At 44.2% G+C, this 17,929-nt stretch overlaps 2 protein-coding genes and 1 long non-coding RNA gene across 8 annotated transcripts in view; 1 reads left to right on the top strand and 2 right to left on the bottom strand.

Annotated features, from left to right (window-relative positions):
* The window catches only part of TTC28 (tetratricopeptide repeat domain 28), a 125,657-nt gene extending 122,554 nt beyond the window's left edge, over positions 1-3,103 (bottom strand). The window contains exon 1 of the mRNA XM_048964308.1: positions 2,996-3,103. Within this exon, the coding sequence (XP_048820265.1) occupies positions 2,996-3,088 (93 nt within the window). The 5' untranslated portion in view covers positions 3,089-3,103. The remainder of the gene's footprint in view (positions 1-2,995) is intronic.
* A 66-nt stretch (positions 3,104-3,169) lies between these two features.
* LOC125701815 (uncharacterized) lies at positions 3,170-14,554 on the top strand. 2 transcript variants are annotated; one of them, XR_007380367.1, is made up of 6 exons: positions 3,170-3,346; positions 4,771-4,827; positions 5,528-5,628; positions 7,273-7,347; positions 14,099-14,215; positions 14,319-14,554. It is a non-coding gene; the product is annotated as an uncharacterized LOC125701815 (long non-coding RNA). The 2 variants fall into 2 exon arrangements; XR_007380366.1 differs by lacking the exons at positions 14,099-14,215; positions 14,319-14,554 and adding an exon at positions 9,375-10,420 and having other exon boundaries at positions 3,171-3,346.
* On the bottom strand, positions 4,845-17,877 carry CHEK2 (checkpoint kinase 2). Of its 5 annotated transcripts, XR_007380363.1 has the most exons (15): positions 17,566-17,877; positions 16,666-16,790; positions 16,286-16,433; positions 15,803-15,893; positions 14,738-14,846; positions 13,837-13,890; positions 13,048-13,109; positions 12,458-12,557; positions 11,852-11,938; positions 11,003-11,166; positions 10,729-10,844; positions 10,488-10,573; positions 7,753-7,909; positions 6,069-6,149; positions 5,437-5,455 (listed from the first exon to the last, which is right to left on the bottom strand). XR_007380363.1 is itself a non-coding variant. In XM_048964314.1 (14 exons), the coding sequence occupies exons 1-14, from the start codon at positions 17,813-17,815 to the stop codon at positions 5,530-5,532; spliced, it is 1,506 nt and encodes a 501-aa protein (XP_048820271.1). In that variant the 5' UTR covers positions 17,816-17,877; the 3' UTR covers positions 4,845-5,529. The 5 variants fall into 5 exon arrangements, 3 of the variants coding, with proteins under 3 accessions (XP_048820271.1, XP_048820270.1, XP_048820272.1); XM_048964314.1 differs by lacking the exon at positions 7,753-7,909 and having other exon boundaries at positions 4,845-5,562; XM_048964313.1 differs by lacking the exon at positions 7,753-7,909 and having other exon boundaries at positions 4,846-5,455.
* Positions 17,878-17,929: the final 52 nt, after the last annotated feature.

Raw genomic sequence — 17,929 nt, 5'->3', positions numbered from 1 at the left:
GAGGGACCCGGAGCTTATAAACAACATGGAAACTGACTTTTTACATGGTCTGATGTGCCGGGACAAGGAAGAATGGCTTTAAACTAAGAAGAGGGGAGATTTAGATGAGCAAATTCACTATTATGAGAGCACTGAGGTCCTGGCGCAGACAGCCCAGAGCTGTGGGTGTCCCATTCCTGCAGGTGCTCAGAGCCATGGATGGGGTCCCAGGCTGCCCAAGCTGGTGGGCAACAGGGATGGGGCTGGGGAGGCTGTAAGGTCCCCTCCAACCCAAACATGTTCTGATTCTGTGAACTGTGCATGAGCATGCTGAAAGGCTAAAACAAAAGGAAAAGTGCAAATTTTATAGGTTCTTCACTAATCTCATTAGAGAGTTGCCCTTCAGGGACAATCCCCCTCGGCATCAACATGAAGTATGTTACTGACAATCATTTCAAAAGAAGAATGCAAAAGAGCAGAAGTTTTTAAAGAATAGGAGAAACACACTGAAAACTTGGTAGAGAGGAAATGGAAAATAATAGAATAATTAAAAGAAGGAAATTAGAAAGAAAAATAATGAGAAAATGAACTTCTTCCTGCTTTAATAGTCAGTATGACACGGATACAGAAAAAAGTAATACAAGTTGACCTCCTGAAGCCAACTACTACTATTCAACAGATCTACCATTAGTGTAAGAGAAAAATCTAATAAAAACTAAAATGAACAGGCAGGTAGCTACTTCACCCTCAGTCTCTCATTACAACTTCATCATCCCTAGAGACTTGCTCAGTAGGAATGGAAATAACTGGTATCTAGGCAAGGAAGAAAGAATATGCAATAGACAAGCAAGAGGTTTTCAGCTTCAGTCAATAGAAGAATAAGATGCCAAAATACTGTGAGAAGACAGAAAACAAGGCACAACTGGTAAGTAGCATTAATATATGCACAGAGTGATACTGTTACAGTAATGGGTTTCATCTCTAGAATACTGGAGGTTTAAACAGTACAGAGTATCAGCAGTAACAACCATTAATGATGCTATTGCAGCCTTACCTGGACTGCAGGTAAGGATAATATATCCTGTCCTTAATCACCACTCTGTATTTCAGAGTAAAAACAGAACTGCACTAATGACACACGCTGTCATCCAAAGGTGCATCCAACAGAGCCAGTCTCTAGATTCCAAATTCAGTCAGTAGCATCGCTCTTCAAACCAAACTGCTGAAAATTTCTTCAGCAGCTGGAATGCTGGGTGGAGGAATAGCCTGCATGAGAACCAGCTGTATATTCGGTGCCAGTAGTGCAGCAAGACCTATGTCACCTATTTGGACTTCACTAAGACCCATGACACAATCCTCCATGACACCTTTCTCTTCAAATTGGAAATATATGAATTTAATGGGTAGATTGTTGAATGGATGAGGAAATGGTTGTGAGATTGTGCCCAGAGAGTGGTGGTTAATGGCTCAACGTTCAGATGGAGATCAGAGACAAGCAGTCCCTCAGGGGGCAGAACAGGCACCAGGTCTCTTAAATGCTTTCATCAATCACATCAACAGTTGAATCAAGTGCACCCTCAGAAAGTTGCTAGATTATGCCAAGCTGTGTGGCATGGTCAACACACCTAAGGAAGGGCTTGCAATCCAGAGAGACCTAGACAAGCTGAGCAGTAGGCCCAGGTGGTTTACATGAGGTTTACAAATCCAAATGCAAAGTCCTGCACCTAGGTTATGGCAATCCCTGCTATCAGTACAAGCGGAGGGACATAACGATGGAGCAGAGTCCTGCCAGTACCAGTGGTACTGGTAGATGACAGCTGGATGTGAGCCAGCAGTGTGCTCTTGCAACCCAGAAAGCCAGCTGTATCCTAGGCTGCATCCAAAGCAGTGTGGGCAGCAAAGAGAGGGACATTATTGCATCTCTCTACTCTGTGCTGCGAGACCTCACCTGGAACACCTGGAGTATCCAGGGTGAGTCCTCAGCACAGGAGAGACATGGACGTATCACGTGCAACAAAACTGACCCAAGGGATGGAATACCTCCCAGTGAGGATGGGCTGAGAGAGCTGGGGCTGTGCAGCATGGAGAGCAGAAGGCTGTGGGGAGAGCTGACAGCAGTTTTTCAATATCTAAAAGGGGCCGTACAAAAGAAGGAACAGACCCTTCAGCCTGGTCTGTGCAATAGGACAAGGGGAAATAGTTTCAAACTAAAAAGGGAGATTTAGATTGGATACGAGGAAGAAGTTGTTCACACTGAGGGCAGTGAGGCACTGCACAGGGTGCCCAGAGAGCTGGTGCTGCCCCATCCCTGCACACAGCCACGCTCAGGGCACGGCGCTGTGAGCACTGCTGGAGCTGTGGTGTCCCTGTGGGACCAGATGGCCTTCAGGGATCCCTCCCAACTTAAACCATCCTATGACACCATGATCTATTGTACTACAGGTACATGTTTGACACACCAAGAAAATTATTTGTCAGCTTTAACAAAACAGACTCGTTTTCTGCTTATCCTGGAGCCCACGGCCGTATAGGCATCACGCTGACAGTCGCGCTCTCCTCCACACAGAAGCACGCTCCAACAAGCCGTATGCAAAATCACACAGGCAATAACGGTCCGCACGTGCGTAACGGCGCAGGCACCGCTGCCCGCACCGCGCTCCCTCGCTCCTCAGCCGGGCGGCGGGCAGGGAAGGGGCGGGAAGCGGCGCCGCTCTCAGTCCCTCACAAAGTCCCGGGAAGAACCGCCGAGCGCCCCGCGAGAGAACCGCGGCTGTGCCCGAGGCCCCGCCGTCCCGGAGCCTCGCTCCCTCGGCACGTCCGCGGCCCGCCGGGGAGCCGCCCCGCCCTGCCCCGCTCCTCACCTCCGCGGGGCCTTCGCTCCCTCCCCCCCTCCCGCCCCGGGATCCGGTCCGGGGACGCGGCCCGCCCGCGCGCCGCAACTTCTCCCGACGCCCCCGGGAGGCCGAGCGGGCGGGAAGCGACCGCCCGCCCCGAGGGCCGCCCCGCCGCCACTCACCCGGGGGGGCTCCGCGTCCCGCTCCCGCCGCCGCCGCCCCCGGCCCCCCGACGCGGCCCCCGGTGGGGCGGGCGGCGCCGCCTGTTGCTCCATCGCGCTCCGGCCCCTCCTCCGCCGCCGCCTCCGGGGGCCGCCGCCGCCCCTCGCCGGACCGATCCCGCTCCGCCCGCCCGGCCCGCGGCGCCACGTTCCGGGCCCCGGCTCTGAGGAAACCGCACTGCCCCCGGCCCCGCCCCCGGGGCTGGGCTCCGCTCGGACCCCGGCCGCCCCCCGCCCGACGGCGCCGAGGCCGGACGTCCTGCCCCGCGCCCGGCCAGAGCCCGTGTCCCGCTCGTCCCGCCGAAGCCGAAGGTAAGCGGGCGGCCTGCCGCCAAACTCTGTGCGCGATTCCGAACTCCGTCTTCACAAAGAACCTAGACCCAAATCCTTGTACTGCCATGAAGGCAGAAAATCTTCTCCTAAAGGCAGCAGAAGCCCCAGTAGCATTTCTAGGATGAGTGGTATTTCATGGCGCACCTCTTCAGGATTCAGGGACAGTTGCCCGTGACCCATGACATTGTTCTCACCAAGCACGGGAACACGCACTCATCAGCTTTCTGGAACCAGCACCTAACCTAAAATCTTCCAAATGCTGCAGACTGCCAGTTGAAAGAGACTCACAGAACTGTTAGAGTTAGAAGGGACCCCCAAAAGCCGTCTGTTCCCAGTGCCTGCAGTGCACAGGGACACCCACAGCTCCAGCAGTGCTCACAGCCCCGTCCCCTGAGCGTGGCTGTGTGCAGGGATGGGGCAGCACCAGCTCTCTGGGCACCCTGTGCCACTACCCTTTGCATAAAAACTTCTTCCTTGTATGCAGTCTAAATCTCCCCTTTTAGTTTGAAATCATTTCCCTTGTCCTGTCAGAACATACCCTGCTAAGGGTCTGGCCCTCCTTTCTTACAGCCCCTTTAGATGCTTAAAATCCATCCTCAGCTCTCCCCACAGCCTTCTCTTCTCAGCCTGTCCTCACACGGCAGATATTCCATCCCTTGGATCATTTTTGTGACCCTGTAACGCTATAACGCAAGTGAAAGTACAGCAGTAACAGCAGTGGTACAACCCTAGGCTATAGGGAATGAAAACAAGCTCAAACAGAGCAGCTAAAAACACAAAAACAAAGGAAGAAAAGGTATTGGCCTTTCAAAGACCTCAGACAGACAGGGATCTCCAGCAAGGTACCCACTGCTCCACTGCCTGCCCTTAAATGAGGGAAGGGATGGATCCTGGCTCCACTTCTTCCAGTCACTCATGTACATTGCACACATCTGAGCTCCCCTGGGTTCGCCCTGCCTTCCCACCATGTGCTCAATGACTGCTTCAGGCTGAGACTCAGCATTTCCACTACAGGCCCTCATGAAACGAACATGCAAATTGTTGTGCAAATACTGCATCTCACCATTTACAGCGATGGATACAAGTGTCTCATAACACACGTGACCTCTGCAACAGACACAAAGGAGAAAACCTTACCTCCTGAGTGTCTTATCTTAATTTATACTTGACAGTGCTTTGCTTTGTAATGGATTAGGCTTTATTCTTTCCTAATCCATTTACAGTAAATGTCTCTAATCACAATGTGCATGGTTTTAGGCTAAAGTTATTAAATTGTTCTCTCTTACTAAATAATTAAATTCATATCCTCAAGCAATTGGCACACAGTCCAAAAACTTTTCCACTTAACAGACAAGAAAATTTAAAATTGTTCCTCAGTTTAATTCCTTGATCTTCTCTTACAGCTTAACAAATGATGTAAGGAAGATGGATACCACGCTTCTTATTCAGTCCATCCAAAGGTAAATAAACAGTACACACTTTTCAAGAAGAGGACAGTTAGCAGGTACAGGCATTTTAAGGACTGCAGTTATTCTAACCATAGCCCTTGTCATAGTGGATTTCTCTTTATGCATTTCCTGAGGAGTTCACAGACATAATTTTGTGCCTGGTAATACTACAGTTAAGGCAAAAGCTCAAACTTTGCATTTCATGTAGGAGGATACTAAGCAATACCTTCAAACATAAGCTAGAAATTGGAACAGAAGAATGCAGAAGTGTAGATGGTAATGAATTTAGCCTCAAGTTTTTTCATAACTTCATCCAAGAAGAAACATCTTTTCCTGACACTCCTCTTGAATCAAACAGATGGATGAACTCCAGAATGACTACTTGTGTAAATCCCCATGCATACACAGCAGTAACTTCACTCTTACAAAGTTATTTTTATTTATCAATTGCATCTTCAGTAGTTATTCCAACAATAGGATTTTAAAAAATAAAAATTCTGCTCTCCATAAAATAAAGCAATAATTAACAAAAAAAGTCCCTTTTTCACCTCATTTTCTGAAATGACGTGGAAGGAGCAGCATGCTTAGAAGAGACAGGTTCATCCTCATTGTCATGGAGACGTTTTCTCGTAGCAATTGGCTAAAGGAAAGATGCAGCAGGATGGCTACATTAATCAGGTAAGACAGAGCCTGACTGTTTTGTCTACTGCAGAATTACAGATGCTGGATAAAGTCTCCCTCCTGTAACTGAAACAGCAGCATGACTAATGAGTGTTTCTCTCCAGTGATCTAATGGCAAGTGATCCTTCTCATGTAAGACACTGCCCTTACTCCCTTTTCTGTTTCAGCCTCTCCCAGCTTTGACTACTGTTTAAAATAATGCTAATTGCTATCTAGTAATTAATATCACAATACCACTTCTAAGCTTTTAATGCCATAAGAATTTTCCTTTGAATATTACATGTTCATGACTCAAATCCATCAAAACATACATACTCACATACAGAACTTTAAATATATGGATAGTCTTTTAAAACCTAAGAGACAGTTTGTTTACATTCAAAGTGTCTTGCCAAAGCACAAAAGTAAACTCCTTCTACTAAGACTGCAGGAAAGAATTAGTGGACTGCTGCATAAAGGCAGAAAGTACACTTCTATCCTAAATTATCAGGATTACATTTTCTTATTAGGGTTTACTTTTAAATCTAGCTTTGGCACCAAGTATTAATCTTCACATAATCTGTCATTCATACCATTTTTGATGTTTGTGGTGGATTCATAGTGGCACTTGTCTGAGCAAGTAGTTGTTGAAATGTATTTTTCATATCCTCATCCTGTTAAAAGTAAAAAAAAAAAAGGATCAGCCTTAAGTACTACATGGAATGTTTAAGGTGGACCAGCAATTGTGGAATAAATAAAGGAGAAAAGGACATAACTTTTCCCCTCACCATTAGAAAAATAAAACATGTAGTGCTAGGAGAAAGGAGCTGAAATGGCAGTCCCAGATTGCTATAAAACACTGCACAGTGTCACAATTCCTTCTCTAAGGTTTCCAACCTCAGGCCCAGTGAAAGAAGTGAATCTATCCTTAACACCATGCAACTGAGAAACAGAATTGGGAAACACCACTTTACAGCAAATAGGTTACATTTTATCAGGGCATCGGTCCTTGGAAACATCGGCTCTGTTCCCCAACCAAAATCTGAATGTGTAATTTCTGGCAAATAACGTCGTAACAAACAGAAAATTCCAGAATAAACACCTCAAGGACCTCCAACAGCTACAGTTAAACTGATCCAACCTTCCCTCATCCCTCCCATTGGCCCCCCAAATTAACATCATCCTAACCTGCCCCAGAGAATTTTCAGCAGCTGGTTTATGCACAGCGTTGGTAAGGAAAAAAACAGCTCTACTTCGTTCTACAAATACATTATTTCCCTCTGTAAGTACTTAGCTAATACCAGTCAAGCAAAAACTGAAATAATAATACCATGCAATGAAGTGCAACAATACTGAAAGAACACAGCATGCAGGGCTAGGTGTTTGTGCAGATAATTCACTGGTCAGTTTTATCAGGAGGCCTCATCAGGGCTTGGGACCCAGCTTTCATCAAAATCAAGTTCCTTGCTCTTGAAAAACAAGTATTTTCTTACATTTCATTTTCATAATGACTTCCATTCCTACCAGAATATTTTCATTTCCACCAGCTTAGCATCATCTCAACATGTAGTTTTTAATCATGTCTCCAACCCACCATCATCCTTCCAAACAATCTATTGTGTACTCTAAGTAGAGAAGAACCAGCTAAAACATCTATACTAAAATGACAGGAACAACCTCTACTTTTAAAACACCCCACCATTATCTCTACCCTAAGTCCATATATCAAAGGTTGTAAATGGAAGGTTTCACTTTTAAAAACCCAAATGATTGTTAACAAATATTTCTTATTCATAGGCCATGCACATTGCTACACTGTTCCCTACCATAACAAGTTCACTGGATTATACAGTTCATCCTCTACCAGAAGTGGTAAGTCAGAAGCTGCCATTAATGGGAGAGGCACTGGAAAGAAGTGGACACAGGGATGTTATTAGTAGCACTTCTGCATAAAGAAGTCTGGCTGCAGGAGCATTAGTAGGGGAAAGAGCAGCACAAGGTAGGAAAGCACAGATCATTTCTTAGGGAAAGCTATCATTTAACAGAAAGCCAGGTGTGTTTCAAGAGAAAATGCTAGCACATAGATGCATTCTGGTTCAGCTGCCAAGGACTGAGGTGTCCTTGGTCTATGCTGGGCAACCTCAGGGAAAAAGGAATTCCACATGCAAAAGACATTTAGTTGACACAGTAAACTTCCTCTTCTGAAAATAAAACCTCATTCTCTAGTTTCAGCAACTTCTGCAGGAATTTTATTAAAAATGGGTTACTATGGATTACCTGCAAACCCTAAATCAGACTTCCAAAGTTGAAATCAGATCTTGAAACCTTGCCTGGGACTACCTGAAGTATGCTGCTCATTGTGATTTTAACTTAGATCATTTCCTTTGGCTGAGCTTTGAACAGTGACTGTAGGTTCACCAGCTGAACAACTGATCTAGAACCAAAAACAGACATTTATTCTTAACAACTACCTGAATATAACAATTTCTATAATAATTTTGTTCTATTATCACAGCAAAGATGGGGAAAATCAGGGAAGAGTGAATGAGACATTCACTGGCAGAGGTTCAAGAGAAGTAAGGATCACTGAGCTCCTGTGGGTTTCAAAAATTGTAACCCTTTTTTGGGTGGAAGGCAGGGGAGATGGGTTCTTATTCTAAACTACAGAGTATCGCAGCATCTCCTTTTTTGGTTTAAATATGTTCTTTAGCACTACAGAGGCTTCAATGTGAACACATAATTTATTTTAAATGGAATTTGGACTTGTCTTATTCCAGTGTCACGTTTTTCAATTACATAACACCTTTTTTTTTTTAAATTGAGCTGTAAAAATTATGTTTTGTTTGGAGAACGTATGCTTACAATAACTGAAAAGTTCTCTAGAGGACCCCAGATCGCTAGAGGGGGCTGACATGCTACACACTTTAAGTATGCATCTTGTGCGTGTTCCAAACGAGACTTTAGAGGTAATACTTACAGCACAACACAAGAGGGAGCACGGAGCCAGCAGCTCCTTCTCACTACTTGTGATCACAAGACTCTAGCAGCTTTGTTGGTGACAGTACTCGAGGTTTGTGATATTTAGAACTGAACATATTGCATGTTGGCCTCTCAAAGCACGCAGTATATCACCTATAAAAAACTGACATTTTTAATAACAGCCCACGAAGCAGCTTAAAGAGTGACACCTGAATGCTAGATGACATACAGGTAAAATGCTGTATAAAACTTCTTGTCCTGTCTTCAAAACCAAACATATCAGTAAGAGCTGCCCCTAAAGGGTATATATAGTCAAGATGCTCACAGCTTCACTTCACATACTGACAGATCTCAGTCTTAACTTGTGTAAATCGCTGTCATATACTTCCTCTTTCCCATAATGCATATCAGTGATTCTTAAAATCAGTATATCGTGGTTTGTCAGTAACTTACCCTGCTCAGCATTATAATCAAAATGTAAGAAGCTACAGCCAATTAACCACTGCAGAAATTATGCACAAAACTACAGTAGTAAAAGCCAGGAAAGGTAGAAAGTATTTCCGGATGCCCAACAACTGAGTTACTTACAAACAATTATCCAACTGAATATTCTGTCTCAGTAACTAGCAGCTGCTGATTTGAGTGATTCTCCCTTGCTTCAGCCTATGTGGGGGGCATACAATGTCACAGGAGCTACAGTTCTATGAGATAGTTAAGCTACAGAGATCACAGAATGTTTTGAGTTGGAATGGACCCTTGGAGGTCATCAAGTCCAACTCCCCTGCAAAGAACAGGGACGTCTGCAGCTACATGAAGTAATATTCAGGTAATAAAGAGAAAACTGAACAGACATACAATTAAGCATAGTGTGGTTACTTTGGAGAAGACAGGAATAAATAATTCCTTTCTCTCTCTGGCAGAAGTATATGATTTGGAAGGATAAAACTTCCTTGTGGTGTACTCATGACAAGGTGGAATACCTGTGGTGTACTCATGACTGCGTTGTCAAAGGCAGACGAAGGAGAAGTCAAATTAGAAGCAGAAACTAAGCAAAGAGGTGTTTATGATGGGAAAGGCACTGAACAGCATCAAGCAAGGCTACAAGACTAGGAACAGCAGCAACAACAGTAGAAAAAGAACATGGAACTGAGAAAATTGAGAAAGCATACATACCATGGGAGGGGGTAAGAGCTAACAAAGACTCTGTGAGGGCCAGTGGCCAAGAAGACAAGCACAATGAAAAACAGCAGGGGACCTAGCTGACTTTGCAAGAATTTAAAATAAGGAAAACAGGAAAAAATGAGAATCTCCATGCTGTAGAGAGAGCATTTGTTGGGACAGCAGTGAAGCAGGTTTGCTCTGTACACCGCAAGAAAGTCCTTGGCACACAACTAGGTACTGCATGGTCATCTTGCTTGCAGCAGCAATCTCTTCAAAATGTTCACTCTGGTTTCAAATTGTTCAACAGGAAAGTTGTGACTACTGGCATCTGGGCTAATGTCATTCTACAGATTGGGATCTGATGGCTCATTTTCCCATATGTCATTCACAATGCCGGTAAAAGAAATGAACAAGTCACAGACACACAGTATGCTCCTCCCTTCTCATCTCCCTGCAAATAGGTATCAGGATCCCTGCAGTCTTACAGCAGCCAGCAGAAACAGTCGGGCCAGCTGGCAGGCAGCAGCACCTGCCCATGAGAAGCACAATGTGGCAGCTGCTCTTCTGCTGGCTGCTGTCAGGGGCAGCCTACAAACCAGTGGATGGAAGCTCTGCCTTAAGGTAACTGCTGTTATTCCCTAGAAGCTGCAGAATTGAAGCTCTCATTTCTCATCACCTTTTCTGGCATTCTCCACAGATGCAGGATTGGGTACACAGAGATCTCTGGTGACCAGGGCAGTCACAGTTTCCCTGCTTCTTTGCAAAAGCAAAACCTCATGAAACTCAAGTTATTGAACGGCCTTTGAATTTATATCAAGAAATTATCTCCAGAACAGCTCATCATGGCTGTACTTAACAAACTCAATTCCTACCTGAAGCCAGGGATGCTCTAAGGCTTCCTCTATCGTAAAACGTTTGCTTGGATCCACTACCAACAGCTTCTTCACAAGATCCAGAGCTAAGATAATAAGAGTTAAGCAATCAGCTACTTAAAAAAATGCAAACAGATCAACATGCAATGTACCACAAAAATGAAAACTGAAAGGAAGTTAAAACAAACTTCAACAAAAGAAAAGATCTAGATATTCTGCTACCTGTATAAAGGAGTCATACCCATGTTGGATACGTGTTTCCATTCTTTTGAAATGAACGTGTATTCTCCACGAGTGATTTGGTCCTTCAGAGATAGTTGAGTATTTTGCTCATTAAATGGCGGATATCCACACAAGCTATATGAAAGAAAACAAACAACACGGGTTTTGTCACAGTGTCATTTACGTGTATACATTTTTAAACACACTTTCACTTCCTACTAAATACACTGAAGTTGCCACATCTTGAGCCACGTATCTCAATGAAAGCCCAAGGCATCTAAGCAGTATCTTACCATACAAAAAGAATAACTCCTAAACTCCAGCAGTCCACAGCTCGGCTGTATCCAGCAGTCCCAAGTGAATTTAGAACCTCAGGAGCAAGATACGTGGGAGTACCACATAATGTTTTCATAAGAGAAGTTTCTCCAAGAATCTTGGATTGTCCAAAATCTGTAATCTTGTATGTAAAAATTGTAACACCACGTTACATATTGACTGGACTAGAACATACCACATCCTCAGCACAACAGAGGTAACATTAAGTCTCTTCTTTCCAAGGCACAGTTCCAGTACAAGACTATGAACAGAATATACCTCAAACATTATTAAAGTCAGCAAACAGCAATTGAGGAGAATATGAGTACGGAGAAATATGACAGAGGATCAGACTTCAAACTAGCAAAAAGTATTCTCAAATCTGGATGTGAATGGGCAACCTCAGAATAAAGGTATTTTTGCATATTAGAAGACACCACTTGAACAAATCATTTCGACATGCACATCTACTTAATGCTTTCTGAAAATACATACAGCTCTGTCATCATATAGCCTGGACATTTGTGAAAATGCTTTCTGAAATTCACAAATATAGATTTTATTTTTAAAGATGGCACCACATTTCAAATTGTGCCCAGTTAAATGTTAAAGAATACAGTTTCTCGGTCATTCTCACAGAAACGTATGGGTAGAACTATCCACGAGAGTAAAACTGAACATATGAAAAGCCTCAAAGTTTTAGGTTACTTCACAACTTGTATGAGTAATTCTATTGTGTGTGTGCTTTGTTTAACTCAATACTGAGAAGCACAGAAAGGAGTACTCCCAAATCTCCACACGAGCAGTAGAAATGTAAGCTTCCTTGCCTTTATCAGACACGTCTCTTCAGAAGATGAAAGCAGCACGTTCTCTGGCTTCAGATCCCGGTGTATGATTCCATTGTCATGAAGATACTAGATAAACACAAATATACATACATGAAGAAGAGCAGACTGTTATCCTTCTTTAAGATGTATGCTTTCAGTTTTTCAACTAGCACTGGCAGGATAACTGAAACTGCTATTCAAGAGACATGCGTGCATTTAAAGCTACACAGCTCATGACCTTTTTTAAAGCCAAAGAAGTCCACCCTTCAGTTTGCAAAGAAATGCTTCGTCAGGGCGCACAGTGCAGCATTTAAGCACTAATAGTTTGAAGGCTTTGCTCACACACTACTGCAAGTCCCACATGATAATCCTGCCTCAGTGAGCACAGTGTGTGTTACTGCCTCAATCTCTGGTGGTTGTTTTAAGCAGTAAGAGAGTTTGAATGCTATTTGGCTGTACTGAAGTACAGAATCTTGTTACAATTACTTGTTAATAGCACTGTGCTGATTACTCTCATAAGATTCAGAAGTGACAAAGAACAAAAAAATTCATCCAATTGACATGTAAATGCATCACCATATTTTCCTTGATAGAATTCACTATTACCTTCACAGCCAGCAGCATCTGATAAAAGTACAACTTGCAGGTAGCTTCTTTCATCTTGATTGGCCTTGACACTCTGTCATACAATTCTCCTCCTTCCATCCTAAAACAGATGTAGGTAACAAGTCAATAAATTACTTTCAAAAGTTTCATCTCATTACACAAGACCAAGACCAAAATTGTTTCTTTTGGCTCTAAAATATATTTCAATTCTGAAAATGAATGAGCAATGCTCCAAACACAGCACAGGCATTGCTGACTTAAGGCCTAATCTTCTGAAGTCTTCACTGGAAGAAGTTACAAGATTTCTGATTTACATCCTCTTATCAGCTCAAAATCAAGTAGCAGCAACCCAAATCGGCAGCATAGTGGGTGTCTATTCAAGGCACTAATTGCCTTCAGTGTGTAGAAGTGATTAATCCCCTCATTATCCCAGCTCCTGATTTTTCAGAGGCTTCAGACAGTGCTTGAAGCCAGCAAAAGGAAAAGAAAACAAGAAGAAAACACACATACACAACAGAATTCAGAACTATTTACATTCTTTATAGCTGTGGAAGACATTCCATGCCTTTACTTTCAAAGCAGTTACTTACAGTTCCAAAACAATGTAGTAATCCTCTGCTTCAAAGAAGTTTTTGATCTTGATTAAGCAGGGCTAATAAAAAGGGAACACAGATGGACACATGGAAAAGTAGAATCACTTGTAAAAACCAGTGCTATCAACTGCGTATCATCTTGAATTTCCTATTTCAGTCTGATTTCCCCATGGCAGCTAAATTAGCACTTACACAACCAATAGGCTTTGGCAAACAAAGTCTGTCGTCTTCTCCCCTGTGCTTCACCCCCCATACAAATAACACTGAATTCTTGCCACCACTACAGCTCAGCAGTCACCCTTACTTTTTCCAGTCATCAGATTCCACAACAACCCCGATATCTTCTTGATACACAAGAGTTCATTAATCTGTGCAAGCTTTCTACTTAACAAAAGGAAAATAAAAGCCTTTGGGTGGGGGGGAGCTGGAAAGATAAGGATCCAGCTCAAGAACTTGCCAGAGGAGTCTAATGTTGGTTATCTGGCAATCTGTATGAAGCCTGCATCAAGGACAGATTTCTCCCACCGCTATGGTTCAGGTTGAAACCTCCTCTGCAAAGTGCCTTCCCAAATTTACATCTGAGACATCAAGACTTTAAAACCTCCTACCTGCAAAGATACAGTATACCTAATATAATTTGAAACGTGCTGAACAGACTTATTTAGGCTGCAATAATGACCTGCATCATTCTCTAAACAGGTAAAATCAGTCGTTACTATGCTAAGTCTGTGAAGCAGAAGAGTGCAGTACACAGCAAAATGAATACAAATGTACAGTGACACTCACATGATCTATTTTCTTCAAAATCTCTATTTCTGTGTTGATATTAAAAGCCGGGTTCTGTTAAAAGAATCAAATATCATATGGAATCATACAGCAATATTCTAGGATAAGACACTTCAGAAATAAAGTTCCAACTTAAAATCTTAATCTCAGCCAGCAGAGACCAGCACTGTCCTTTGAACAGCTTTCTCCTCCCTTTGAGATGTTTCCCACATGAGCTACCCTAAAGTTAAATGCTACTCACTTTTACTCTTTATTATGCTAGAGAAAATAAAAAGATTGATCTGAAAGTATCTGCATCTACCTCCTCCTCTGAACCTCTACCACTGGAAATTAGAGAAGCATTCACTGAGCTTGTATATAATCCTGCAGAATTAACAAGGTGAGTCTAACCTGTTTTAACTTCCCATATGAACCCATAGCTGCAGATTTTGTATCTCCGTTCTCATTCACTTTCAACCTCTGTTTGTATTTTTTCTTCACAGTTCATCCTGTATCTCCATATCAAACGAGAGTGATCGATCTGAAGTTGTTTGAGTATCTCTCATGTTACAGCCACGGCTCCTTCTCCAGCAGCTATGAAAGCAGACATGAGGAAAGCCCTCCCCAGCAGGCTTCACACCATTTCATTTAAGTGTTATGATGGAATGTACAACACAATTAGCAGAGCTTAGAGACCTCTGGTCAGACCTCCCTGCAATGTAAATTCTGATGTGCTTTAGGAGATACATCCCAAGACTTCCCCACTCCCCTCATTTGTGTGTGCTGCATGAACAAGCAGTCCTAACAGTGTGGTCAAAGAATAAAAGCAAGCGTTTGCTACACAAGAGGGAGAGTAAGAGATAAAGGCTGCCATATCAGGATGGCTGCAATGTGGCCGAAGGACAGAAACAAAGGTACTTACTGCCTCTCTAACACCACTGGCCATGAACTTCCGCTTGTTGATTATCTTTACTGCAACTTTATTACAAGTGCTCTTCTCAAACGCCAGTTTGACTTCTCCACAGGCACCACTAGCATGAAAGCACAGCTGTGTTAATGCTTACAGATACCTTCCTAACTCGGCCTAAGAAGCATGCTGAAATGAACAGGAGGCTCTCGCCTCATTAAGACTACATGCAATCAGAGGCTGCAGCTTTCCACCTTTCTCAATATGACAGATGGACAAAACTATCTCAGAAAACATTCAATAGTATTTAAGTACTGATGGTGTCGGATCCCAGTTTCGACCAACTACAAACACACATAAATGTTCTTGCATGTAAAGAAAATAGAAAGACAGAAGGAAAAAAAAAGATACTTTCAAATCTTGAGCAATTAATTCAGAAATCACAACCTATGGCTTTTAAGCATCTCACATCTCTGATAACTCTTGATTCTGGGATACTCTAAGTGACAGATAATGATAAAAAGCATTAACTGATCACTGAAGACATACAATATAATTTTGGTGAGGTTCACTAATATTACAAACTCAACTCCTTTCTTGATACTCTGGTCTTAATAAACACAGAGTGCCACAGTGTGTCTGAGGCTAAATCTGTTGTGTAAGCAAAGACATTGCCAGTAAGTGTCAGGTTTTGGCATTCACATAAAGGGAAATAATTAAGGAACCGCACTGCTTCGTGGTCTCTGTTAACGCAGTTGTTGATCAGCTTGAAGCTGCAGCTGGAAAAGCGTTTGTCAGTAGGACCACGTCCATTTGTGTTTTATCTTCATTGAAACCCACCACAGTCATTAGAACACTTATCACAAACTACTGAAATAATCTCTGTTAAACCAAAGCACTGCAATCCTTACCAAACTGATTTGCTGTGTGCAACAAACAGAAGGTAAACGCACTGCTAATGGTACCTGCTGCCCTCCCTGCCCTGTAAAACACCTGAAATAGCTGTGGCATTGGAAAAACTACAATGGCAGCTCAGGAAGCACAGTACTGAAAATGGTAACAAAATGAAGGGATGCTTACCTTCCCAAAGTCTTTGACATGATGTACTTCTCTCGGAATTCTCTAGGAAACACCAACTGGTCATCCACCGTGAGATCAGAAAAGACAAACACTAGGGAGAGGGGTGGAGAGCATCCTCCTGTTATTCACTTCAAAATGGTTACAACGACACTTCCCGAGCTTTTATGGTCAACAACACAACCAAGCAAACGCTGCCCGCCAGAAACAGCACAGAAATAGTAAGGAAAACAAGAATTAGAAAATTCATATTAAAAAAAAACCATCAGCTGATGCTGCAAATTACAGCAATGATTGTTAAGCAGGCAATCTCATCACTGAAAAACGAGACCTTGGGTCTGTGCCAAACACAGCGATAAACTTATGGCTGTTCTTATGACTTCAGCCACAGGGCATTCACAGAGACAAGGGAAATATTCAAATCACTGCACAAAGGACCTCCTGGTGAACACCAAAAGAACCTGTATACGTCGTGGTATGTTTTACCCTTGTTAGTCTGAATGGACAGTGCGATTTCAGAGTTATGAGTCAGAGGAAGCCTCTTCCCTTTCCCTATGAGCTCCCTATTAATGAAAGTTCCATTCGCGCTGTGGTCTTCAATGTAGGCAACGTACGAATTTTTTGGTCCCATTTCCTAGAAGGAAAAGAAAGAAATCAGAAAGACAGTAATAGAGAAAAAAGGAGTACAGCAGTTTTGAGTGTTGGCTCAAAACATAGGTGTATTTCATAAAGCTGGAGAGGGAACAGCACCTGGTTAAAGGAGTCAGTGCTGAACATGGCAAACTTTGAGCTCATTAAGATCCCAGCAGAAGTTCACCTTTCTCAATTATGTCCATACACAGACAGATAACCTTTTTACCACCTACCCTGAAAATTCGGAAGTGCTTCTTGCTGTAGTTCTGGTAAAATCCAGTCTCAGATAATCCGAGCTTAGAAAAACTGTAATCGCAGCTTTTGTCTCTTCCAAACCAGTACTCATCATTCACACAGTCTGCAGCCAATTGGAGAGAACACAACATTGCAGGCACTGATTAACAACTGCTCTACAGAATGAAGCCACAAATGTAAAGTAGGATCACAGAGACATCAGCGTTCCCTTCTCCTAACTCCAACAAAACACCACACTATACCAATACGTTATTTGAGGAAGATGTTCAGAGGGCTGGAGCACCTTTCCCGTGCACAAAGGCTGCGGGAGGAGGATCAGGAGAGCTCACTGCAGCCAGTACTTGTAGGGCACTTACAAGCAGGAAAGGAGTGACTTTTGCATGGTCTCATAGTGACAGGATATGGGGGAGTGGCTTTAAAGAGATTGAGGTTGGATTGAGGAGGAAGCAATTCTTCCCTCACTGCCCTGGCAGTGCTGCCCAGAGCTGTGGGCGCCCCATCCCCGGAGGTGCCCGAGGCCATGGATGGGCAGCCAGCACACGGCAGGGCTGGGGGATCTCTGAGCTCCCCTCCAACCTCAGCCATTCCGTGAGCCTACGATTTCGCTACGTGCAGTACAGCAGTAGTTTCATTGTATTAACAGCGTCGTTTTCCATTCACCTTCAGCGATACGCTCACACGACGCAGAAACAAACCAAAGCAATCCAAGCTACGGGGAGGACAGACGGAGCGGGCAGCAGAGGAGACACGGACTGCCGAGCAGAGCAGCCGGGAGCTCAGCGGGACGGCACGGAACGGAGCTGCACGAAACGGCACGGAGCTGCACGGCGCATCCTCGGCCCGACGCGGACAGGAGCCCGGGGCCAGCGGTCACGTACCCCAATTGCTGAAACCTTTTCCGAGCGCGAAGAGCCGACCCCACGGCTGGGGAACGAGCTCGTCGGGTTCCGGGTCCTCGGGAACGGAGGGCAGCTCCTGCGTGGGCACGGTGTCCAGCGAGCTGAGCGTGCCGGAGCTGGAGGATGACTGGCTGGCGCCCTGCGAGGCGCTGGAGGAGGAGCTGGTGCCGCCCTGGGACGGCTGGGTGCCCTGGGACTGCCGGGCGTCGCTCCTCGTCTCTCGCGACATGGCGAGCGCCGCGAGCACCGCCGGCACCGCGCTTCCCCACGCGCGCGCCGCAGCCCGGCCCGCCCGACCCGCCGGGCACAGCGCGCACGCGCGGCGCTACGAGAGCAGCCAATA

The sequence above is a fragment of the Lagopus muta genome, chromosome 17 (assembly GCF_023343835.1).
Source record: "Lagopus muta isolate bLagMut1 chromosome 17, bLagMut1 primary, whole genome shotgun sequence".
NCBI lineage: Eukaryota > Metazoa > Chordata > Aves > Galliformes > Phasianidae > Lagopus > Lagopus muta.
The sequence above is the reverse complement of the archived record's forward strand: the minus strand, read 5'-3'. Positions and strand labels throughout refer to the sequence as shown.